At 43.1% G+C, this 26945-nt stretch overlaps 1 protein-coding gene across 25 annotated transcripts in view; it reads right to left on the bottom strand.

Moving 5' to 3' along the window:
* Positions 1 to 26945, bottom strand: part of OBSCN (obscurin, cytoskeletal calmodulin and titin-interacting RhoGEF) — a 1809553-nt gene that overhangs the window by 264790 nt on the left and 1517818 nt on the right. For all 25 annotated transcript variants that reach the window (XM_085628811.1, XM_085628818.1, XM_085628815.1 and 22 more), the window contains one exon: positions 11886 to 12008. In XM_085628811.1, coding sequence (XP_085484937.1) covers positions 11886 to 12008 — 123 coding nt within the window. The remainder of the gene's footprint in view (positions 1 to 11885; positions 12009 to 26945) is intronic.

Below are 26945 nucleotides of genomic sequence, written 5' to 3'. Positions count from 1 at the left end.
CATTTTTTTTTTTTTTAAATCGCACGGTGCGCGCACGGTGAAAAACCTTAAAAAAAATATATATAATAATACATACATAACTTAGCATTTAAAAAAACATACAAATTCACTTAAAAAACTATAGGTTTCACACACGTTCTAGTTAGGAATTAGCATTTAAAAAACCTTGCAAATTCACTTAAAAAACCATAGGTTTCACACATGTTATAGTTAGGTGGACATTTCACTCGTAAAAAAACAATGAAATTCCCCCGTTATAGTTAGTTCAGATAAATATAACTCGCGCGACCGCCACTCTATCAAAAGGATGATGTCATCAGTGATGTCATGAGTGATGCCACTGACCATGTCATGAGTGATGTAATATGTGACGTCATGAGCAGTAGATTGCGGGCGCGCGAGTTATAGTTATCTGAACTAACTATAACGGGGGAATTTCATTGGTTTTTTACGAGTGAAATGTCCACCTAACTATAACGTGTGAAAACTATGTTTTTTTAAGTGAATATATATATATATATATATATTATCTACTGGCGGTCGCCAGTAGATAGTTATAGTTAGGACCGTGTTTCCATAGGAAATCCGCAACATTCTATTTGGAATAACTTTGGCGCCGGTTGACGAATCCTCGCGAAATTTCTCGGGGGGATTCGTCAAGCGGGGGCTGAGAAAAAAGGGGGGTCCCAAACGCATTTTCCCCATGCAATTGCCATAGGGACCTTTAGTCCAAGGTACAGCCCGAACGGCTGAACAGAATTACTTGAAATTTGGCAGAGAGGTAGTCCTCAGGTCAGGGATGTGCCTTTTGCAGGTCTGGTGTCAATCTGTTCAGTAGTTCCTGAGAAAATCAAAAGTAAAATCATATATTATATGTGGGTGGAGCCTAACCACACATCTCATCCTGAGATCTGATTGGCTGTCAGCACTTCATCCAAGAAGTGTTGGCAGCCATCTTGGGACCAATATACATGATAGTACCTCATTAAAAAGCATTGCAGTTAATAGAAGGTTTTAAGACTTTAGTTACATTATAAATCATTTGTTGATGGTACCATACTCATTTTAGGAATTGTGGTATGTTCTAAGGTGATTTCACCATGTGAAAAAGCCTTCTGCTGGGATATCATGATTGAGAGAAAAATATTTTCTCATGCTTTTCCCATAGAGGTTTGGAAGGTGATCTATAAGCTAAACTTATTTTCTGTAAATTCACATTATCTTTCTCAGTCATGTGAGAATGAAGTCTGACATTCTCTAAAACATGTACATCCAACAAGGGCAGAGACTGTCAGTTGATTCCTTTGTGTTCTACTGCAGCTTCCCAGAGTGTTCCAAAGAACAACTAGCGCTAACAGTCCTACTTATGATAAACGTATGGCACACTTGAAGCCATCTTGCTTGGATTAAAGTGGTAACTCTTAAAACATTTAATTTAAAAAGGAACAAAATGAGGGGGTTCATTTTCCCATAAAAAGTATGATTAGTGCTGCAGAAAGAAAAATTAGAGTCAACAAAAAAATGCCAGTACTGCACTTCAATTCAATAGTTTCTGCTAATTGAGTAACAATCCTCAATTCGGAAAGACCAATCTTTTAGTCTGGTTTCTTATGAACATTTCTTTTTATTTTGGATTTTGTTCCTAAAGTTTTTTTCTATTTTTTGTTGGACCTTCTTTAAACAAAAATTATTTCACAACAAATAGAGACTTGAAAGGTATATACAAAAACATCCAATATATACAAAGACATCAAAAAATGTCACAACTCACATATAATGTATATCACTTTGCAAAATATTTAGTGGACACATTAAACAATCAAAGGACAACATTAAGTGCACTTAGAGACATGAACATACAAGACTGGACAAATTGACGACACATTAACAAATATAGCCTGTTCAGAAACAAGTGTAAACGCCCTGTGTTAAATAAAGTTTTTTGAGAACAGGTGCGGATACTAGTGATTAGTACAAGATTTGTTTGTTCATATTTTCATATAATAGACCATCAGATAATTCAATTTTTAAGTTGTAATCCTGGGGAGATTGGTCCTCAGTGATGGACGTGGACGCGTATGGAGGAGACTTGAGAAACTAATACCGAATTGTTTGAAGAAACTGACAACAAGTAACTGACCACGCGGTCATACCGCATCTCTATCTACACGATTAGACACTTTGTTGGGAGACCGACCACTGAATCATAAATACAGATTGAATCTTCACGGTCCTGATGAGAATCCCTGCTACATAAGGGATTCGAAACGCGTCGACCCCTGTTCTCTTTACCTCCGTTCTCTCAAATAGACCAATCTCCCCAGGATTACAACTTAAAAATTGAATTATCTGATGGTCTATTATATGAAAATATGAACAAACAAATCTTGTACTAATCACTAGTATCCGCACCTGTTCTCAAAAAACTTTATTTAACACAGGGCGTTTACACTTGTTTCTGAACAGGCTATATTTGTTAATGTGTCGTCAATTTGTCCAGTCTTGTATGTTCATGTCTCTAAGTGCACTTAATGTTGTCCTTTGATTGTTTAATGTGTCCACTAAATATTTTGCAAAGTGATATACATTATATGTGAGTTGTGACATTTTTTGATGTCTTTGTATATATTGGATGTTTTTGTATATACCTTTCAAGTCTCTATTTGTTGTGAAATAATTTTTGTTTAAAGAAGGTCCAACAAAAAATAGAAAAAAACTTTAGGAACAAAATCCAAAATAAAAAGAAATGTTCATAAGAAACCAGACTAAAAGATTGGTCTTTCCGAATTGAGGATTGTTACTCAATTAGCAGAAACTATTGAATTGAAGTGCAGTACTGGCATTTTTTTGTTGACTCTTGTATTGGCGCAGCCTTACTGCGTTGGAGCCAGAACCCCTATTGTTGCCACAAAGAAAGAAAAATTAGGGCACATTTTGAGTGACTTCTCAAATCCGCTTCTATTTCATTAAAAAATTCTGACATGCAGACTGAAACATGCACTTTCAATACCAGCAGCAGTTTTCCCTGGTGAGCAGTAGCTTTACTACAGTGATCTAATGAGCAAAAAGAGTGCTAACATTCTGAATTTATGGCAAATGTGTGACACATCTGAATGCCTTTGGAATCAAAGTAAAAAACTGAAAGTATTTCCTACTGAGGAGACTGCAGTAAATGAGGAAATTAGGAAACTTCATAACAAATAAGTCTGCCAAGATGGCCACCAGAGACAAAAGAGCCCAAATGTAGCCCAAATATCACCCAGATGTAGCCCAAGTATAGCCCAATGACAGAATGTCCCAGAGTGTTCTTAAAAACAACTAGAGCGCTTACTGTCTTCATTATGACAAAAGTATGGCACACCTGAAGCCATCTTGATTGGAATAAACTGGTAACACTTAAAACATTTAATTTAAAAAGGAACACAATGAGGGGGTTCATTTTGCCATAGAAAGTATGATTAATGCTGAAGAAAGAAAATGAGGGCACATTTTGAGTGACTTCTCAAATCCTCTTCTATTTCATTAAAAACTTCTGACATGCAGACTGAAAGCATGCACTTTTAATACCAGGAGCAGACTTCCATGGTGAACAGTAGTTTTACTACAGTGATCTAATGAGCAACTAGAGTGCTAACATTCAGAATTTATGGCAAATGTGTGACATATCTGAATACCTTCATGATGGAATCAAAGTAAAAAAATGAAAGCATTTCCTACAGAGGAGACTGCAGTACATGAGGAAATTAGGAAACTTCATAACAAATAAATCTCCCAAGATGGGCACCGGAGACAAAAGAGCCCAAATGTAGCCCAAAATCACCCAAATATAGCCCAATGACAGAAGTGTGCAAAACACTTATTATTTTGTGTTTTTGCAGTGTTATATAGTGCAGACTTGTCAGGTATTGGAGTGCTTTACATGAGCATTGGTTACATCACACAAGAACAAATTCATTTTGGTTGTAGACATGGGGAGACTAAGTGATTTGACCAGAATCACAGAATGTCGAGCTGAAGCAGAAACTGCAACCTGGTTCCCCAGTTGCAAAGTCTGCAGTTCTGGAAGTAACACCACATCCTCTCCCCTAAGTGCAACATTTAATCAAGTGGTCAACTGGATAAAAAAACATAAAGGTAACAAATAATTTAAAAGTGCTTTCTCGCTATTTGAAAACTCAGAAAATATGTCCTTATTTTAGTCTTTTAGAGCACTAACCATAATTTTGATGCCAATAAGACCCTCTCATATATGTAATTTCTAAAGGAAATGCTCTAGGTATTACAGTTTTGATTACATCAAGATGACGTCAGGCGTTCCACACTTTTGTAATAAATATAGAATGTTAGCAATCTAGTTGTTCATTAGGATACTGTTGAGAGGCAAAGGCCAGGGGCACGGACTCTGAAAATTGAAGGCAGGTAGGAGGGTGCAAAGGCAACAATTTAACCACACTGAGCAGGCAGGAAGGGCGTGTCAGCACAACAGACTATGGAGGGCAGTGGAAAGGGGGGCAGGGGCAACAAACCAACAATACAGGACTTGCAAGAGAGGCTGTGGCAATGTAATAGACCATTGTGGGCAGAAGGAAGAGGCAATGGTAGTACAACCATACATGCCAACAGACCCGATTCAGCCAGGAAACGTCCAATGTTTTTAAGCTCAAATGGGCTTTATTTTATCTGTCTCCTGTCTACAATCTCCTCTTTTTCAATGTAACTCAAAGGGGAAAATCAATACCCCAGTTTTTTTTCAAAATCTCCCTCTTACCAAGTTCAAAATGTTCGCAAGTATGGTACATTGGATCATGGAAGGAAATGGGGTAGGGACATGGACTTGGATAACAGAGGACAGGAGGGACATGGAGAGGTGCACCAAACTGACCCTGCAGGGCAGGCATCAGGGTTTGCAGCAGCACAATACACCACACAGGGCATGCGGGACGGGAGTGCAGCACAACAATCCATAGAAAGCAAGAGGGAGGGGACAGGACCATGCACATGGACAACAGAGAACAGAGGGGCAAGAGGCAGGACCATAATGGACAGACATGAGAGAAAGCTGCAGCATAACAGACCATGAAGGGCAGGAGGGATGGATCAGGGGCATTACAATGGAACAGACAAGCCAGGAGGGAGGGAGTAGGGGTCTGCACATGTAAACAGAGGGCTGGGGGCAAGGGGGCAGGGCAGGAGCAGCAAGATAGCCATGGAGGTCAGGCAGGATGGGCACTAGAAGCAAGAGACACCATGAAGAGCAACAGTGAGACTGTGATGGCATACACACAGACCATGGAGGGATGGTGGGAGGGGTTCAGGGGCAGCTAACTGACCACACAGGGAAGGTGGGAGGGGCCATGGCAGCACAGAATACCATGCATGGCAAGTGGGAGGGTTAGTGGTAGCACAATGGCTATGATGGGCAAGAAGGAGGGTGCAGGGGCATGCACAAAGGACGATGGAGGATAGAAGGGAGGGTCAGGACCTGTGCACAGACAAGAAAGTTCAGGGGAAGGGGCCTCACAACAGACCGCACGGGGCAGGCAGGAGGAGCAGTTGCAGCACAACAGACCAGGGAGGGCAGAAGGGTGTGGCAGTACAATGGACCATGTAGGACAGGAGGAAGAGGATAGGGGCATGGCATGTGGACAGGCAGGGTGGAGGTGGCAGGGACAGGGTACAGTCATCTGACAATGCTAGGCAGGTGGGAGGGGAGTGGCAGCTCAACAGAACACTCAGAGTAGATAGGAGTGGCAGATCCATGGAACATGGTGGGCAAAAAGGATGGAGCAGGGGCATACCCAAAGACATCGGAGGGCAGGGGGAAGGAGAATAGGGGCAGCAAGCTAAGCACAGAGTTTAAGCAGGAGGTCAATGATGGGGCATAGAATTGGGCAATGGAGGGCAGGAGGAGTGGACTGGTACATCATACTAAATTGAGGGCAGTGGCAGCACATCAGACCATGCATGGCAGGAGGGAGGAGGCTAGTCCATGGATTCACACAACAGAGGATAGGGAGGAGGGGGATGGGGCAGCAAGCTAACTGTTCAGAGAAGGCGGGTATTAGGAACTTTATTGTTTTTAAAAGGTGTGTCTGTGCGAACTACTTAAAATATGAACAAGTATGCAGCATAATCTCACTTTTATTCAGGAAGAAGAGGACGTTTGTGACTGTGACTCCGGGCTCACTTGGCAGAAACACCCCCTGACCCTCCACCCCCTATCGCAAAATGTAATGCCCGTGAAAAGGGTAGGTGAACACAGTGTTATATAGAACATAGTCCTGAGAGCACGATTGAAAATGAAAACTAGATATAGTGTATGGTATAAACTATGCACCAAAAAGTGTGATATAAGATGAACCGGGCGTGAAATATAATATGCAATACATTGTGCGCAATGACAGATTCATTGGAGAGCGCGAGATAGCACAGGCACTAGCGCGTGCTATGCGATATGCGCCTTGGAGTGTAATATGCACAGGGCAGTGTTGTGTAACCTAACTAGTCTCTAAAGTTGTAATATAAAATATGTGCTGGGGAGTGTAACGTTGGATATGCACCGTGACAAAGATATGGATCCCAGATTGTAATATGTATGGCATAACACTGTGCGTTATAACATAGGCATCGAGGAAGGCACGTTAGATGGGGCAATATAACCCGTGCGAAGACAAGTGTGGTATGACATATTCATGGGGTGGTGTTACAGTGCACATGGGCTAGAGGGTGTCATAGCATATGCACTAGCTAGTGGAATACAACACAGAGGTGTGTGGCACTCAGCAGGCAATGGTGGGTGTAACACAGCATTGGGCTCTGCCAGGAGCGCGCTGTGACTCTCAAGTGATGTTCGTCCCCTTTCCAGAGAGTAAAATAAAAAGTATTACACATCCAGCAGTGGATGTGTGTTTTATTTACCATGAGGGGGGTTTCTTGCATAGTTTTGGTCGAATTTTTGTCGAATCCCCTTTGAATGGCTTGGTGTGCATGTGTATTAAATGTGCCCGTCAATAGCTACCCATGTTTGTATAAATAAACGACAAGGGTGTCTACCGGGATTAGGCACGGTAGGGCATCAGACATGTCAGAGCTTCACTAGTGGTGTAAATACATTCCACGTGGATTCATTGTATGCATAGTCGCCTTTTAATGAATATCACGCAAATCGTCATGGTGATAGGTACGTACGGTTTGTCCAGCATGTCCTAGGTGTGTCTATAAATATATATTTTAAAAAAATAATAAAAAATAGTGGCCGGCCCTGGAGATTGGGGTCAAAAAACTATAATTAGGAGACAGGCCCTGGGGAGTGGGGTCATCAGGGCCAATAAATTAGAATAAGAAGGGGAACCACACAGCCCCCCTTCTTAAAAAATTAAAATAAATAAAAGACTGGCATCGTGCCGGAGGCCACGCCCCCTCCTTGCAGCACTCTGCAAACGCGCCCCCTGGCGAGTTGTAAGTTGGGGAATTAATTCCTCTTCAATACTGAGGGTCCCTGAGGGCCAACTAGCCCAACAGGCATCTCCAGTATGCACCAGGGAGCTGCGCTGCAGACAGGTGTTCTGAGGCCAAGCCCCTTTTTACACCTCTCTGCAACGCAGCTCTGTGGCACTTACTGGAGGTACCTATTGGTCTAGTTTGACCCTAGGGACCCTTAGGATTCAAGGGGACTCAATCTCTCAACTTAGAACAGCCACAGGTCGCGTTTACACAGTGGTGAAGGGAGGGGACGGGGCCTGAGGTGACGTGTGCAAACACGCACTATGGCACGTTTTAAATTGGGGATATAATTTTCCTTCAATACTGAGGGCCCCTGGGGGCTAACTAGCCCACCAAGTGCTTCCAGTAAGCGCCACTGAGCTGCATTGTAGAGAGGTGGTCCAGGCCGTGCCACTTTTTACACCTCTCTGCAACGCAGCTCTGTGGCACTTACTGGAGGTACCTAGTGGGCTAGTTGGACCCTAGGGACCCTCAGGATTCAAATGAACTTAATCTCCCAACTAAAAACGGACACAGGGCGTGTTTACACAGTGGTGAAGGGAGGGGACGGGGCCTGAGTTAACGTGGGCAAAAACGCCCTGTGGCCTGTTTTAAGAGGTAGTTTTAATCCCCCTGCCCTATTATATACTAGGGGCTTACAGAGGAGGTCATGCTAATCACAGGGGGACCCCAACGCATAATGTTCCCTAGTGTATGTAGGTGTTTTCACTGTATTCTAAGTGTCTTTTAACATAGCACTGGCTCTAGGACTGGTTAGTCAGACTCAGTTACCACCAGTATCCGTCTGAAAAAGTTGAGGGTACAGGATGATTTTGCAACAAGGCTTCTTTCTGCTCTTCTTTTTGTTCTTTCTGCACGTTATCCTTCTTCCTGCACTTTTCTTCGTCTTTGAGGACTTCTGTTGCTTCGTTCTGCATTTCTTTTTTTTCTTTCTGTGCATTTTTTCTTCTTTCTTCACATGTCCTATCTCTGTAGGCATAGTTAGAAATTAGCATTTAAAAAACCTTTGAAATTCACAGAAAAAACCATAGGTTTCAGGCACGTTATAGTTAGGAATTAGCATTTAAAAAACCTCAGAAATTCACTGAAAAAACCATGAGTTTCAGGGGTGTTGTAGTTAGCTGGACTTTTCACTTGTACAAAACCATTGAAATTCCCCCGTTATAGTTAGTTCAGCTAACTATAACTCGCGCGCCCGCAATGCACTGCTGATGACGTCACATATTACATCACTCATGACATGGTCAGTGACATCACTCATGACATCACTGATGACATCTCAAATGACATCACTGATGACATCATCCAGTGGATGTGTTTTTCTGAAAATTAAATATGTTTTATATATGTATATCTCAAGGTCGATGGAAGAATAAATGGGTATATAAGTGTCTAAATGGATGATTTATATTTGAAAAATTGATTGTGTAACTGACTGATTAAGTGTATCATAGTGAATACATGGCTTAGTGAGTAATGTTTAAATATGTAAGTATCTGTATCAGTCTCTCACTTTGTGTATAAGTGGCTGCATGGGTTGGTGAGTAGCTACATGGGTGTCTATATAGGTTATTGTTTGGTTTTTTGAGTATCAGTCTGAGTGTCTGCATGGTTCGGTGGGGGTATTACGTAGTGCATAGGTGCATGAATGAGTGACTCACTCTTTGTATGTGTTGAAGACAGCATGTGTGCAGGACTGTATGGGTGGATGAGTGTGTGTATGGGTGTGTTAGTGAGTGAATGACTGTCTCAATAGTGTCTTTATGAGTAACTACATATGTTTTAAACTAGTATATGTGACTATTGGTGTATATAAGTGAGTATATGTGAGAGTGAGAGATTGAAAGAGTTCCTGTATGAATAAGTATGTGTTTCTATAAGTGATTGTTTAAAAGACTAAGTATGTGTAAGTTTCCGTAGAAGTAAGTGTGGTGGTGTGTGTATAACTGTATATGCAAATAAATGTATGTTTGATTCTTTATTAGCATGAGTGACTATATGTGTGAGTAACTCTATGGATGAGTGGCATTGTGTAACAGGATGTATAGGTGTATGAGTACATATGATGAGTGAATACATGTATGAGTGACTGTATAGGACTGTTGGTGAATGAGTGGATGTGTATGTGGATCTTAGAATTACTGAAGAGGTTGTTGTAACTGGTATTGGTATGTCCATTGTTTTGAAAAGTTTAGTCTCTATTTTTGAATGTGTGTATCAAAGGTTATATTAGGGTGAGAACAGGTCTGCCACTCTATCACAAGGATGATGTCATCAGTGTTGTCATCAGTGATGTCATTTGAGATGTCATCAGTGATGTCATGAGTGATGTCACTGACCATGTCATGAGTGATGTAATATGTGACGTCATCAGCAGTGCATTGCGGGCGCGCGAGTTATAGTTAGCTGAACTAACTATAACGGGGGAATTTCAATGGTTTTGTACAAGTGAAAAGTCCAGCTAACTATAACACCCCTGAAACCTATGGTTTTTTCAGTGAATTTCTGAGGTTTTTTAAATGCTAATTCCTAACTATAACGTGCCTGAAACCTATGTTTTTTTTCTGTGAATATATATATATATATATATATATATATATATATATATATATGTATGTATGTATATATATATATATATATATATATCCATGCTTTTTGTTTGTAGTAAATGTAAAGAATTAAACAAAATAATTAATATAATGTATAGAATATATTTTGGCTAATTGTGTTATATTATAAATATACAAAAACACACATGTGTGTGTATATAAGTATATATTTATATATTGTATCAAATATTGAGTTACTGGTAAATATTAAAATATTTAAGATTTACCACTCTAAACTATACATATTAAGGAACCCCTTTTTTGTGTGCTTTTTAATGATATTAGTATGAAACTATTTTTTATTTTATTTTTGTACTTACCATTATAAGGATAGGACACAATATTTTTGACATGTTTGTGTTACAAGCTATTGTTGATTCCGATATCCTGTCAGTGATACAAATGTAACTATTTCTTCTAAATATTAAATAAATGCCTACAAAATTATTACAAGATGGAATCACTGACCCTCACTATAGCCCACTAATGGAAGCCTATATTGTTATCCTGGATGAAAATATGGAATATATATGCAATTAAGAGATTTTCAGATCTTGTGAACAATAGAATGCATAGGTTTGAGTAGATTTAGTTGCCCTTTAAGCATATGTGAAAAGGGATTGCAATGAGACGGGCTACTTTCCAATAAGAATACTATGTTATCCAAGTCTAATTAGTGTTGAATTACCTCTGCTTAACAAAATAGTGACAACATTGTTTGATAACGATATTGGTTTGTTGTGACACTTCTGTGGATTTGAATAGTTTCATGTTCTCTCTCCTTTTATGTTGTCACAGACCGCTGAAAACTTCTGTTCCTACTAAAGAATATGCTTACTCTGCTTGTGATGCTGTACAAACTCTGCACCTGAAAATTAAATAAAGTTGTTGAAAACAAGAAAATGAGGAAACCAATGATCCTGATGCACAGGGAGAATTTGCTTTGCAGGTCAAGGCCACTGATTGTTTTGCCTGCATGCTGTCGCCATGGTGGTTTCAGGCAGACAAATTCATTGATGGAAGCCCGCCTTCAATAGGGGAGGAAAGTGTCACTGTGTCCTGGCTGCTCTGTCACTGTCTAACCATTGGGTCAAGGATTCCTGCTAGTTCAGCCCGAAGGCTCTGAAGGTGAAAGCCATGCATTTCCTCCACCTCTAAATGAAACAAGGGAAATATAAATTTGGAGGGTGGGGCATCCGACCTTTTTTTAGCAGTTACCATACATCCTCCAACTTCTAAAGTAATCCTAGCCAAAATTTCAATTTCAGCAAGATAAATTGTGTAATTTCAGGATGTTTACATTTCGCTTGTTACTTGAAATTCCCAAATGAGTCCATTACGCCACATTGCGTAATTATACTGCGTTTGAGACACAACATTATATTGTGGAAAAAACACAAAATGACCAGACTGGAGGCTATTTTTAGAGTGAAATGTGTCTATGTATCCAAAGAGGAGATGAGGTTGGATTTCAACCATATTTCCATTTCGCATAATTCTGATAAATTTGATTAACTTTGGCCCCATGTTGTTTATAATGTGCTATCTGATTTGTCTTTTACTATTTGATATTACTTATGTGTAACGCAATCAGTTTTTATTTATGTACACTTTTGTGGTTGTTTTATGCATACAGAATTAAGCTCTTGATTTGAATTGAATTGATATACTTTGTCCACATTTCCCATAAATACCCAAAAACAAATTACGTGAACTTCGAACACCCATACAGTCCGGAATGACTCTCCAAATTAATGCAGAGAAGATGGTTACCTTCCTTTCTGCACTGCAGAGTGTAGGTCACTGGGTGGATGGATTCTACTGGTTTCCAGATTACAAGAGCTCCATCTTCATGCACCTGGGCGATGTCTGGAGGGGTGGGGGAGCACAGGATCTCTGTCATGGAAGGCAAAATCAATGGTGTCATTGAAGCACTGGAATATTGTTGATAAGTATTGCTGGATATACAGGCATGCAATCCAATTTCTCAAAATGTTATTTATAGTGAATTCTTTGATATATTCAAAGGAAAAAAGCATGAAATAAAAACATTTTTCTTTTTAACACCAACAGAAATTAAAGTACAAGTCATCACAATGTGCATATTTGTACTGCGATGCAATTAATTTAAGTATTTAATTCAGGTCTCTCTGTTCTAAAACATCACAGAAAAAAATTCAAAAAATACTATTGTTGATGTTTTTCAACGATGAGCAAACTTATTGCATATGTTATAAATAACTTTTTAACAGGGCGTCAAATTGCTCCGCCCCTGCCTATTTTATTGCAATGAATGTTGCCTTGTATTTCCTTGTACGAATCACAAAAGCAAGGTGGACTGAAGTATTTCCGCTCTATCAACAACAAGTAACATGAAATGTAACAGATCTTCCGCCCTCTAAAAAGTCCCACCCCACAGAGGGTGCTGCGGGGCTACATAGTACATACCTTTATTCCAAAAACCGCAGTGTATGTGTTTTGCCCTCTGTTGGCAACTTATTATGAACAACCCCTAAATTGCTCTAATTATCACCACAGTAAGACTACTTTGGAAAAAGAGGCACGGCTTATTAGCAGACAGTTGTTGGAAGAGTAGTTGTGTGCATGTTGAACTGGGATACAGTTCTCCACAGTCATTGTTGTTTGGGATGTTCAGCTATGATTCGTTTTGCTGCAAGGCTCCTGCCGCCAAAGAGAGAACATGCTCAGCTTGTGGGAGAGTACAATATTCAGTGCTTAGGTTCTGCTCCTTAATACCAGGAAGTTATTTAGGTTAAACCTACTGATAAATGGTTTGCTTTGGCTGTCGGAAGTTAACATGTATTTTCTGTGCTACAAAGGGCCCTCTTGAAGCTGAGCCCTGCATACGAGGGAATCCGGTAATGGGGACTTAGGGTCTAATTTATATCTTGGCTGAAAGGGTACTCTGTCACAATGTGGATAGAGTATTGTTTCTGCCAACATAATAGTCCACCTGCCCGATTTAAATTTGATGGACTTTTAGTTTAATGACGGCGGAAACTACTCTGTCTCTGATGTGGTTACACACCTCTGACGGCCCGACAGACTAAGGAATATCAGAGGGTGACCTGTATGTCCACCCACCTAATTCAGATGTGCAGACAGAGGTCAGCTTTCACTGTCATTCTTCGTAACAAAAACTCTGGCGGTAAGAGACAGTGAAAAACTGCAAAATGTCCTCCTCAACATGGGAAATAACTCCCATGGGTAGGGTGTATTTACAAAAAAATATTTTCAAAACGAAAATCTCTACGGGGATTTTCTTTTTGGAGGACTAAAAATGACTTTGGCGTCCGGCTCCGTCATGTTTAACGAAGTTGTTCAACAAAGTTACAATGCACTGACAGGAACTACCTTGATAGCAGTTCCTGTCAATGCTTTAAATATCCGCCTGCTCCACAGACATTCCAAAATTTACCAGTCAGCACCTCCAGAAGGGCGACAACGTAATTTACTCTGTCACCCTGGTGGAGGACAAGAAAACTCCCCAAATTTAAATCCAGCCCCTTAATCTTTATCTGGTATTCTCTAGTGTATACTGCCAATGTGCAACTGGTAGTTGCTTCTAGTAATCTTCATTTTGGTTCCCAGATTCAACATGAACTTTCTTTTAAAATCAGTGAACTATTTCCTTTTAAACTCAATCAATGATTTCAAACGACTAAACAGTGAGAGGGTGAACCCAATCCTCATCCAAAATATTATAGAACAAAATGGCCCTAAGCGGTGGCAGTTCCCCTGCTGGAAGAAAGCTGGCAGGAAGACAGGCGAAGATTAAGTACAGGAACACCGCCTACACTTATCTCTCATTGTAAGGGGAGCAAAGAACATCAGAAGCCCGTAAAATGGGCAGGTAGTAATTCTGATAGTAGCGTGGTTATAGCAAAAAGGGACTCTAGCGGGGTACTTCCTCTGATGTTGACCTTTGCAAATATCAGGCTTTTTGCAGGTTGACTGCTAGGTACTGGTGTAATGACTCTGAAATGCCGCCTTAAGCCCTGTTAAACAGGTCTCAATGCATTTGCTCTTACCCTTAAAACGGTGTAGGTTTTGTTTGTCTCCAATGGGCATAGCCCAACTCACTTGCTTTTAAGGCTCTAGTATATGGTTCCAGAGGTACGTAGGGCCTGTAAGCTGAGTTCTCGTGGACTGCAGCACTAGCCTCCCATCACTAGTACAACAAGGTAAAACATGGCTCCCTGTCAGCCACTGCAGACTGGAAGGAAAGTTTAAAATTGCTAACTTGACTTTTCCATTTAAAGTAATGGCAAATCCCAAACCTCTCTTTTTAATACATCTAAGACACCCCTAAAGTAGGCCTAATGAGTCCTAGGGCAGGGTGTTGTATGTTAAAGAGTGGAACATGTACTTTTATATGTTCCAGCAGTAGAACCCCTACTTTGTTACTTTTACTGAGGAATGGCAATTATCCCCGTTGGCAAGTACAGAGTTACAGGATGACACCTCAGCCCGCTACCTTCTGACTGGTACTACTAAAGTTGGCACTCCAAGGTATCAAAAGAATCAGTGCAGGAAATAAGGTTTCATGGTTAAATCGAATTTAATGGTACTAGTGGGCAAAGTGCAACTTTAGAAGTTGCCACTTTAGTTGTCCACAATTTCCAGTGCCTGTTTACTAGTGTACTCGGGGTCTGTCCTGCTGACATCTTTCTGTCCTCTTGGGGAGACGTTCTAACAACTCCCAGGACATGAGACTATATGGGCCTGCACAGTAGAGAGGTGTTACATCCTTCCTGCTCATGTCAAACGGCTGTTAACCCAAAGGGTGAGCTTCAAAGCAGAAGCCACCTTTGAAAAGCAAATGCCCAACACCTGAGAGAGGTGCTGCTCAATCGTTTAGGCAGACAGGCTGGCACTAGGGATAGGGAAGGGGAAGCAAATTGTCAACCAGTATTCCAGAGGCATGTAGCTCCCTTGGTAGAAGCATGACCCACCGTCCGCATATTTTACAGACCATCCGTTATTTTGGTGTCAGGTCCATTGTCCATCATCATTCCTTTTACGGACACCTTTTATCTGTAATTTTGGGGATTGCAGCAAGCTGTGATGTTGCCTTGCATCAATTCGAGCCGGCTCGCACTTCTCTTTTGAACTCCAGAGGCTGCCGCAGCTCCTCCTTAACCTTGCAGAGACTGTGGACAGGTCCATTGTCATTCTGACTGTGGCTGATTATCGCATAAAGAATAACAATGGGCCAAGGGTGCAGTGAAGCACCCGCTATATCACCTTAAGTGAGGGTGTCAAGAATTACTTTGTCAACATTTCTTCGACACCCTCTAAATTCCTGAACACAGTCTCTGTTACTTACAATGTATTTTAATTTCGGATGTACAATGTCTTGTTAGAAAAAAAGACAGAGTATTGCTTTTGAAAATCTATGAATATGCTCCTTCACCTTGTGACCTCACCTAGGGGTCAGATGTCAAATCTAAAAGCACTTTGAACACCAGTTTAGCCTGCATTTGTTAGAGGTTGTGCCCCCAAACCTCACTAAATTCTGTAGGTTTGTCTGTATTATTTAACATAATGCCCTGTATCGGGCCCAGTGAATTTATTTTTCATGGAGGACGGTGTGGTTTTGACAAGTTTGAAGACCATTGGCACAGGCGCACTCGCAGTACCTGGTGAGATGGACAGCAGTAGCTATTAGAAGAGACGTGGAGCCTGCACCACAAACCTGACCACACCACCGCTTCACATGCAGGTTCATGTGTAGAGGGTACCCTCCATGCTCCTGGACTGGGCACCACTTGGCTGTAGGTAGGCACTCTCTAGGCTGCAAGGGTACCCTCTGGACTGTAGGTAGGCACCCTCTGGGCTGTGAAGGGTACTCTCTGGGCTTTGAGGGGGTACCCTCGGGGCTGTGAGGGGGTACCCTCGGGCTGTGAGGGGGTACCCTCTGGGCTGTGGGGGCCTCCTCTGGGCTGTGGGGGGACACCCACTGGGCTAGTAACAAAATGTCCATCCGAGCATATCTTTCCAACCACTTCTCTCACCAAGCATGCCTGCTCAATACCATGAACTGTAAACAAATTAACAGACTGGTCAACCCAGTGCAGTAACCATATACATTGAGTATGATCATATGAAATACTACAAAAAGACCTGCACAGTTGCTCAAAGCTGTGCACATACTGAAAAAACATGAAATTCACAATTATCTCGACCTAATATAAACTTATTTTGACTTCTTCTTATGTTGGTTGTCTATTTACTTACTTATATACCATGTCCAACCTCCTCTGATGTGTCTGTCTTTTGCCCTGAATTTGTGTCCTCAATTTTGACCTTCTGTCCTTAATTTTTGTCCTGAATTTGGGCCCTTTCTCCTGAATTTTTACACTAACCATCCTGATTTTGAACCCATGCCAGTTGGTCTCCCTACTTAGTAGCCACACCTCTGGATTGGGCTAGGGAGCTCTGGACGCCGAGAGAGGGGTTCTGCCATGTTAGGAGTGGGCGGAATGGTGCATCCTTTAATATTCAGATGCCATACTTCCCAGGAAGTGACCATCAGGACGGAGGGAACCTAGTAACACACTGGAAACCAACTGCATTGTATACAGTTAGTGAATAATTTTCTGAGCATAAGAAGGGCACCCCTGGCACCCAGATCTTCACGGGCTTTGAAGAAGAATTTAGGAAGGGTTGCCCTTCTACACTGTGGAACTGTTAAAGAGAGGCTGCACCAGCAAGGGCTGCACCTGTTGATCTTGGTGGCTAGCACAAAAGAGGGACTCTGCCTACAATGTTCTGCTCAAGGAGAAGTTGTCTCCAGAGCCCAGACCAAGCAAAGAGATTCCAAGGGTCAGTTGGAGGACCTCCTGTTCACAGCATAGGGTCACCAGAGCTGAGAAGCTGGCTGGGGCAAGTTGGTAGCCCAGAATCTTCAGACCCCTGCCAAGCACCACAGTGCAGCATCAGGGAACAGGACCCAACGCTCAAAGTTGCACCTGAGATTGCAGAGCCCTGGAGAGTGATCGGAGTTCAGCTTGAATGCCCAGAAGGTGAGTTATTGCCCAGAGAAGAATTAGGCTGAGACCGCAATATCGGGTGACTGGACTTCTACAAGCACTGAGAGGAGTTCGAGGAACATCAACCCTGCGACCAGGACTGCTTCAACCCCTTCCTGAACTAAGGCGCAGCCGCAGGAAGAGCCTTGTCGACCAACCTGCATCCACAGAATATTTGAGCATCTTCAGCATCTTTCATCCCTTAGATCAGAAAAACTTCCATAGAAAACCACTGCAACGGATAAAAGTGCCTGGAGCTGACTAAAGACTGCTCCGTCTGCTGAAAAGTGTCAGAATGAGCCTAATGCTCACAACTGTTTTTGGGGTGAGAAAAAAGCAGGACTAAATTATGTCTATATATAACCCTCATTGAGTAACCTTGGAACTGATGGAATTGGTGGGAAAATTGATTCACTGGTGTCAACAGTTCTAAGGATCATGCAGTAGCTACGCTGCCTTTGAACCTCTCAAGATTAGTGTGTGCCTTTCCTGCCAAATGTCAGGATGAATCAAGGTTCATGTTCAGTAAAGACTCCTTTACATCACACAAAAAATCCAGTGGATCTCATCCAAGCGTGTCTCCTCAAGACCACATGGTACCAACAGTCCTCCAAATGAAACCTGGGGTATCCAGGACAGCACAAATAATAAACTTTGCTGCATTATGGCCGTCATATATTGTTTGTGTGAAAAGGTACTGAGATCTCCTAGGACCGCAGCAAAAACTCACTGGTCATGTTCCAGAAAGCAGGTATGCATGTATCCAGCAAGTATATAGCATTTCAGTACCAAACTCGCAATTGATAACATTCTTTTGCAGAATGTGCTAGTACAATTGGATTGCTTTACTGGTTTGAAAAGAGTTAGCGTTAACCTTGCTATTTGAAGCTTGCATTATGACGTTCTCAAGGGAGGGGTGCTTTATCAAAAAATCTGGTCAATACATAGGTCTTTGTTGCTGTGGTATTGTACTGCTTCCTGGTGGACAAAAACAGGGTTTGACCATGTAGCCATTAAAGTGTCAGTAAGGGCCTAATTAGTAGGCAACAATGGCTCAGATGGATAAGTTACTTATCTTAGGTAACGCCTTACCTGGTAGAGACATAGTGTAGCCGTACATTTCTTACTTTAAAATTCTCTCCAGGCACCAAACTGGATCGGGCAAATTTTTCCAGGAGAACCTCTGCGCGTCAGTTGAGGGGATCGTGCAACTCCATAGCGACGTCGTCCACTGGATGTGACGTCGGAGTCCATATAAGCCTTTCCCTGGCGTTCTGATGTCAGTTTCTTCTGTGGATAATTTCCACGCCAAAATGTGGAACCACCATAGAAACTAGTTATGGAAACCGTATGCCAAAAAGATAGATACATCTTTGAATTAACCACTACAAGTGGTAACATACTATATAATGAATCAACCACCACAAGTGGCAATGTACTATAAAATATTTTCAAGAAACAAATCTTGTAGGTAAGAAGAAAACCGTTTGCAGAACGGGGAAGATGGATGGGTCAGTAAGGAATCTGCAGCTAGACTATGTCCCGACCAGATAAGGCATTACCAAAGGTAAGTAACTTGATGGAGACATCTAGCAGCAGTATCCCTACTTTAGAGTTAGATACCAGAGCAACACCACCCCTGGAGGTGGGTCTGCAAAAAGACCTTACCAATAATCCGTACATATCCCCAACCGACCTACTGAAAGACAGAAAAGACCACATGAGTGAAGGTCATGCACCGGCGCTGAGTCAGAGTCGAACAGCGTCACAGGTGTGAACCCCAAAGGCCTGTGCAACGGCGTTGATGTGCATAAGGACTTAACTGCAGCCAAGGGAGAAACCACCGGCGTGGGCACAGGCAAAGCACCTGTCACCGCCTTAGGGCCCAAAGGCTCTCCAGGGGAAGTTGAAGACCCAAAGAATGCATGAAGAGCACAATAATAATCTCTCATTTGGGTTAAAATCGCCCGGGTGCCATGATAGGCAGGGAGGCACAGGAGAGACTCTTGCACTTGGTCTTCAGCTTCAGGGCATGAGAAGCCATGGGAAACGATGTCGTGAGATGACAAAGCCGGAAGATGAAGCGACTTTGACTGTTTGCCACACAACTTACCGCGGTACGTCAATGGCAAGCGACTTCTACAGGAACCTTTCCTGGAACGGCTCCATTAATCAGGAAGGATACCTAAATCGGCGAAATTCGCCTTCTGCCACATTTTTTTTTTTTATAAAACCTTTATTGAGATCAACCTCCTCTGATGTGTCTGTCTTTTGCCCTGAATTTGTGTCCTCAATTTTGACCTTCTGTCCTTAATTTTTGTCCTGAATTTGGGCCCTTTCTCCTGAATTTTTACACTAACCATCCTGATTTTGAACCCATGCCAGTTGGTCTCCCTACTTAGTAGCCACACCTCTGGATTGGGCTAGGGAGCTCTGGACGCCGAGAGAGGGGTTCTGCCATGTTAGGAGTGGGCGGAATGGTGCATCCTTTAATATTCAGATGCCATACTTCCCAGGAAGTGACCATCAGGACGGAGGGAACCTAGTAACACACTGGAAACCAACTGCATTGTATACAGTTAGTGAATAATTTTCTGAGCATAAGAAGGGCACCCCTGGCACCCAGATCTTCACGGGCTTTGAAGAAGAATTTAGGAAGGGTTGCCCTTCTACACTGTGGAACTGTTAAAGAGAGGCTGCACCAGCAAGGGCTGCACCTGTTGATCTTGGTGGCTAGCACAAAAGAGGGACTCTGCCTACAATGTTCTGCTCAAGGAGAAGTTGTCTCCAGAGCCCAGACCAAGCAAAGAGATTCCAAGGGTCAGTTGGAGGACCTCCTGTTCACAGCATAGGGTCACCAGAGCTGAGAAGCTGGCTGGGGCAAGTTGGTAGCCCAGAATCTTCAGACCCCTGCCAAGCACCACAGTGCAGCATCAGGGAACAGGACCCAACGCTCAAAGTTGCACCTGAGATTGCAGAGCCCTGGAGAGTGATCGGAGTTCAGCTTGAATGCCCAGAAGGTGAGTTATTGCCCAGAGAAGAATTAGGCTGAGACCGCAATATCGGGTGACTGGACTTCTACAAGCACTGAGAGGAGTTCGAGGAACATCAACCCTGCGACCAGGACTGCTTCAACCCCTTCCTGAACTAAGGCGCAGCCGCAGGAAGAGCCTTGTCGACCAACCTGCATCCACAGAATATTTGAGCATCTTCAGCATCTTTCATCCCTTAGATCAGAAAAACTTCCATAGAAAACCACTGCAACGGATAAAAGTGCCTGGAGCTGACTAAAGACTGCTCCGTCTGCTGAAAAGTGTCAGAATGAGCCTAATGCTCACAACTGTTTTTGGGGTGAGAAAAAAGCAGGACTAAATTCTGTCTATATATAACCCTCATTGAGTAACCTTGGAACTGATGGAATTGGTGGGAAAATTGATTCACTGGTGTCAACAGTTCTAAGGATCATGCAGTAGCTACGCTGCCTTTGAACCTCTCAAGATTAGTGTGTGCCTTTCCTGCCAAATGTCAGGATGAATCAAGGTTCATGTTCAGTAAAGACTCCTTTACATCACACAAAAAATCCAGTGGATCTCATCCAAGCGTGTCTCCTCAAGACCACATGGTACCAACAGTCCTCCAAATGAAACCTGGGGTATCCAGGACAGCACAAATAATAAACTTTGCTGCATTATGGCCGTCATATATTGTTTGTGTGAAAAGGTACTGAGATCTCCTAGGACCGCAGCAAAAACTCACTGGTCATGTTCCAGAAAGCAGGTATGCATGTATCCAGCAAGTATATAGCATTTCAGTACCAAACTCGCAATTGATAACATTCTTTTGCAGAATGTGCTAGTACAATTGGATTGCTTTACTGGTTTGAAAAGAGTTAGCGTTAACCTTGCTATTTGAAGCTTGCATTATGACGTTCTCAAGGGAGGGGTGCTTTATCAAAAAATCTGGTCAATACATAGGTCTTTGTTGCTGTGGTATTGTACTGCTTCCTGGTGGACAAAAACAGGGTTTGACCATGTAGCCATTAAAGTGTCAGTAAGGGCCTAATTAGTAGGCAACAATGGCTCAGATGGATAAGTTACTTATCTTAGGTAACGCCTTACCTGGTAGAGACATAGTGTAGCCGTACATTTCTTACTTTAAAATTCTCTCCAGGCACCAAACTGGATCGGGCAAATTTTTCCAGGAGAACCTCTGCGCGTCAGTTGAGGGGATCGTGCAACTCCATAGCGACGTCGTCCACTGGATGTGACGTCGGAGTCCATATAAGCCTTTCCCTGGCGTTCTGATGTCAGTTTCTTCTGTGGATAATTTCCACGCCAAAATGTGGAACCACCATAGAAACTAGTTATGGAAACCGTATGCCAAAAAGATAGATACATCTTTGAATTAACCACTACAAGTGGTAACATACTATATAATGAATCAACCACCACAAGTGGCAATGTACTATAAAATATTTTCAAGAAACAAATCTTGTAGGTAAGAAGAAAACCGTTTGCAGAACGGGGAAGATGGATGGGTCAGTAAGGAATCTGCAGCTAGACTATGTCCCGACCAGATAAGGCATTACCAAAGGTAAGTAACTTGATGGAGACATCTAGCAGCAGTATCCCTACTTTAGAGTTAGATACCAGAGCAACACCACCCCTGGAGGTGGGTCTGCAAAAAGACCTTACCAATAATCCGTACATATCCCCAACCGACCTACTGAAAGACAGAAAAGACCACATGAGTGAAGGTCATGCACCGGCGCTGAGTCAGAGTCGAACAGCGTCACAGGTGTGAACCCCAAAGGCCTGTGCAACGGCGTTGATGTGCATAAGGACTTAACTGCAGCCAAGGGAGAAACCACCGGCGTGGGCACAGGCAAAGCACCTGTCACCGCCTTAGGGCCCAAAGGCTCTCCAGGGGAAGTTGAAGACCCAAAGAATGCATGAAGAGCACAATAATAATCTCTCATTTGGGTTAAAATCGCCCGGGTGCCATGATAGGCAGGGAGGCACAGGAGAGACTCTTGCACTTGGTCTTCAGCTTCAGGGCATGAGAAGCCATGGGAAACGATGTCGTGAGATGACAAAGCCGGAAGATGAAGCGACTTTGACTGTTTGCCACACAACTTACCGCGGTACGTCAATGGCAAGCGACTTCTACAGGAACCTTTCCTGGAACGGCTCCATTAATCAGGAAGGATACCTAAATCGGCGAAATTCGCCTTCTGCCACATTTTTTTTTTTTATAAAACCTTTATTGAGATCAGCAAAATATAAACACATTAATAGTGCATGAGAATATATATCATCGCAAGTCAGTTGAAGTCATTAGATAACATCAAGAGGCGTAGCTTAATCAATAAACAGAGTACAAGAGCATTCAAGGATGACAATAACATTAGAAGTGAACTCAAATACAGTTGATTGTACAGTTTTTACAATGGATCGAGGACCGTCTATCATATACATTTATCAGCATCAAGCACTAAGCCGCAACACATTTCAATTACAAGGCATTGCAGTCCGGCCATCCACCACCACCTAGGCGTTTCAGTCTCCGTCCTGAGGGTATGTTAATAAATAGTGCTTCTATGGTTGCCAAATATCCTGCGGGCGTGAAGTCAATGGAAGCAGAGTAGCGTATATGTCACTCATAGTGTCGCTATGAATCGTATCTCGGAGCTAGGCCCTAACAGTTGGTGTTTGCGTTCTGCCCCAATGTAAAGAGACCTGTCACTTTGCGATGAGTAAAGCAATTGTTGTGAACCCTCTAATGTTCTTCTTTAAAGGTTGAACATATCCAAGCAATGTTGCCAAAGGTGTGGGTTGTATGGTCTTCTCCACCATGAGACATAAATGGCAGAAGATCTCTCCCCAATATGCCCGAACTGGTGCGCAGTACCAAGCCAGATGCAAAAAGTCTGGGTCCGAAGCTGAGCACCAAGTGCACGAGTGTGGGGTGTTAGGATCTATCTTGGCCAACTGTTTCGGGGTTATGTAGGCTCGATGTATATATTTATAATGCTGTAATTTGTGGCGATGGTTATTCGATACATAACACGTTTTTGCACAGCAATAGTGCCATATGTCGTCAGTGATTGATATGCCCAGGTCACGGTCCAAGGCAGTTCGTGCTTTAACACCAACAGCGGGGCGAAGAGATAGTGAGAGATGGTACAGGCGTGAAACCAAGTGGGTTCCATCCGGTGAGGGTATAGTAAGCGTGACGGCGATAAATTCAGCCGGTTCTGATGCGGCATCTGGGATAGCTCCGATCAGAGATCCACGGACCATATGTAGAAGGAATTTGTCCATGTACAGGGCATCTCCGTAGAAAAGGAGTTCTGCCGTGGTGCGTGGGTGCGATTCTTTGAACAGATCACTAACTGTCTGGAGTATATGTTTGGTTAATGTACGTTTGGTAAGGGTTTCGGTAGTAGGGGGTAGCCATGGATTATCAGCCAATGGTATATTTGCTGAGTATAGGAATTCTGTTTGTAAATACCTACGCAGCTTCGTCCATGCCCAACACGTCGTGGGTAACGTCTGGATTTCTGAGGGGCAGCGAGGTAGGCCCTGCGGTAGTACTGCAGATTGCAGATTAGGGTGAATCTGGGAACGTTCGGGCTTAAGATACTGAAGCCGGGCATCAGGGTGATACCACTAGTATGTAAAGTGAATTTGGGCAACGAGGTAATATAAATAAAAATCCGGGACTCCAAATCCCCCGCGCTCGTAAGTCATAAGTAGAGTATTCTAGCTTATCCGTGGCTGTTTACCAGTCCAGACTAGACGAATGAGTAAGGCCCGGAGAGTATCGAACATTTTTGTGCTGAGGGCAATGGGGAAATTCAAGAATAAATATAAAAATTGTGTGAGGACCACCAATTTCATTATGGCAATTCTGCCAGCCATGGAAAGGGGAAGTTTGAACCATCGTTCAATCTGAGTTGAAAGATGGTCTATTGCCGTACCGTAGTTGAGGCGGATAACTTTGGATGCACTGCAGTGCAAGAAGATGTAGATGTATTTTGGGGGTTTGATACACCATTTCAAAGGGTATTCAAAATGGTCATGAGTAGTAGCTGGTATCAAGGGGAAGATTTCCGATTTAGTCCAGTTAATGACCAATCCCGAGTATACTCCACACCGGACCACTTCGAGCAATAATGGGGACAGGTTTGTTGCGGGTTCTCGTACGAACAGCATGACATCATCAGCATAGAACGAGGCGGCAAGTGGGCCCGAGTTAAATTGCAAGCCCCGATGAAGATGTCTCTCTTGTATATGACGCGCCAATGGATCCATGGCAACAATAAATAATAGAGGTGAAAGGGGACATCCCTGCATGGTGCCACCCGGCAAAGGGAATTGAGCTGTTATTTCCCTGTTCAGTTTTAGCTGGGCAACCGGACCAGAATATAAAAGGCGTATCAGATTTAAAAATCCGACTGGAATACCAAGTTTCGGCAACACTGCATAGTGAAAAGGCCTTTTTTCGGCATCGAGGAAACAGCCGCAGCTGGTAATGTAGGCTCTGTTTGGCTCATTACTGAGAAGATAGATCGCAGATTAAGTGTAGTGGACCTACCAGGGATAAAGCCCGCTTGGAAGGGGCATAATGTGGTACTTACAAGCAATGATAAAGGGGTAGCCAATATTTTGGCCAGGATTTTATAGTCATGATTTAGTAACGATAACAGTCTATAGGACGTGCAGTGGCGGGGTGATTTGCCGGGTTTGAGCAGAAGCGTGATTATAGCTTCACGCATAGTAGGGGAGAGGGATCCGTTTCGTAGGGCCTTGTCATATACCTCCAACAGTCGGGGAACCAGTTCGTGTTGATAGGCTTTATAAAATTCTCCCGGTAGGCCATCGGAGCCCGGAGCACGGCTGCTGGCCAGGTCTTTTATCGCCTGTTCTTGAAGGTAATCGGCCAGGGCCTGCCCCACAGGGGGATTACACGTTTCGTATAGGTGAGTGTAATAGGATAGAAAAGCGGCTGTGATATCAGACCCTTTTGTCAATGTAGTGCCAGTGTCAGTGTCGAGGTGTGTGATATATGTCGATTGATAATCAGGTCAAAGTAGTTGGGCAAGCATCCTACCGGGCCTCTCGCCCTCCCCATACACCTGGGCCATTGCGTATTTGCCGAGATATTTAACCTCCCTGGCGGCCAAATCGGCAAGTTCGGATAGAAGTGTTGCACGATCATGCAGCGGCACAGGCAAAGAGGTAGTCAGTGCAGCTTCGTCCATATCCTTGACTTTCCTCTCCACCACTTCCAACTCCACACGAATGGATCGAAGCACGCCAGTGTGTTTCAAGAAGCAGACCCCATGTATATACGCCTTAAAGTCGTCCCACAGTACGGCTTGTGAAGATACAGTCCACTCATTTAACAGGAAGTATTCTCTAATGGCCTGCCCTACTTCCATATGAAAAACTGAGTCAAGCAGAGCTGAGGCAGGAAACCTCCATAAAGGTTGATGTTTGGGGATCATAGGGAAGTTGATCACAAGGAGCACTGGGGCATGATCGGACAATGTAGGAGGCAGATAATCAATCATCTGGACCTCTAGTAAGAGCTGCGAATAGAGTAAGTAGTTTCAGACCGTTGGAAGTTTCGTGTGCCAGGGGTCTACTAACAATGTGGATTGCAATAGTGTAGTAAGGCCCAATGTTGCATGTGGTTTCGTGACGTGGCCAGGGCCAGTGGTGTCTGTAATGGGGTCTAATGTGAGATTAAAGTCGCTCCAATCTGTGTCGCATGTTGGGGGAAAAATCTATAGTGTCCACATTCGGTGCATATACGTTGATTAAGAGAAGCGGTTCTCCTCCTAATGTAACCAGTACTAAAATGTACCTGCCCTCATCGTCCGACACAACCTCTGAGACTTGGAAGGGGAGAGATCGATGGATCAATATACACACCTCATGTGAGTAAGAACTATAGCTGTTAAAGAAACCCATGCATCGGGAGTGGTGCATAGTGCGTCTTCTGGAGGAAGGCAATTTGAATAGTGTGTCTGGCCATATAAGCAAGGACCAGGCGGCTTTTTGCGGGATTTGACAATCCTCTCACATTCCAGGATAGGCATCAAAGGCGCAGACCAAGGCTGCGCTCACCCTGGGGGGTCATCCAATCTGCACATAACATTGCATTAAATCATGCAAATACATACGAATCACTTCAATAGTAATATGAAAGAATATAGCTCTGTACTAAAGAAGAGAACAATAAACAATCCCACCCTAACTACCCCGCCCACATCAGATACACAAAAGCAAACACCCGGTGAATACCAATCGAAGTGGAGCAAAGTGAAGAAAAGGAAGAGAGGGAAGGAGGGGAGTGAAAGGAAGAGAGCAGGAGAACATCCTGGAGAAGTAGGCAACACTCCGAGGAGCCGTCATGTGTATAATAAACGGAATTTCTTACATCATTTCCGTACTTTTATAGGTATGCTGCAGTTAATGGTGATATAAAATATTGAACTTCTGTTAAATGTACCCATGACTTACAGACCCCGTATGATGTCTCTGAGCAGCCGCAAAACAGGTTCGTCGAAAGTCCACACTCGGAGTCGGGCAGCGAAGATCCAACAAATGCATCCCAGCACACAAGGCGGTTTCCAGCTGCTTATGAATCTCGGTCCCGGCTTCCATCATGCCCCTGATGCCTGTCCACGTGCTGGCGCTGTTTCCAAAACTTCGCTGCATCTTCAGCAGTATTGAAGACATGTGCCTTACTTCCAATCTGGATTCAA

Source organism: Triturus cristatus, chromosome 10 (assembly GCF_964204655.1).
Source record: "Triturus cristatus chromosome 10, aTriCri1.1, whole genome shotgun sequence".
Taxonomy (NCBI): domain Eukaryota; kingdom Metazoa; phylum Chordata; class Amphibia; order Caudata; family Salamandridae; genus Triturus; species Triturus cristatus.
Note: the sequence above shows the minus strand (reverse complement) of the source record. Positions and strands in the feature narration are given on the sequence as shown.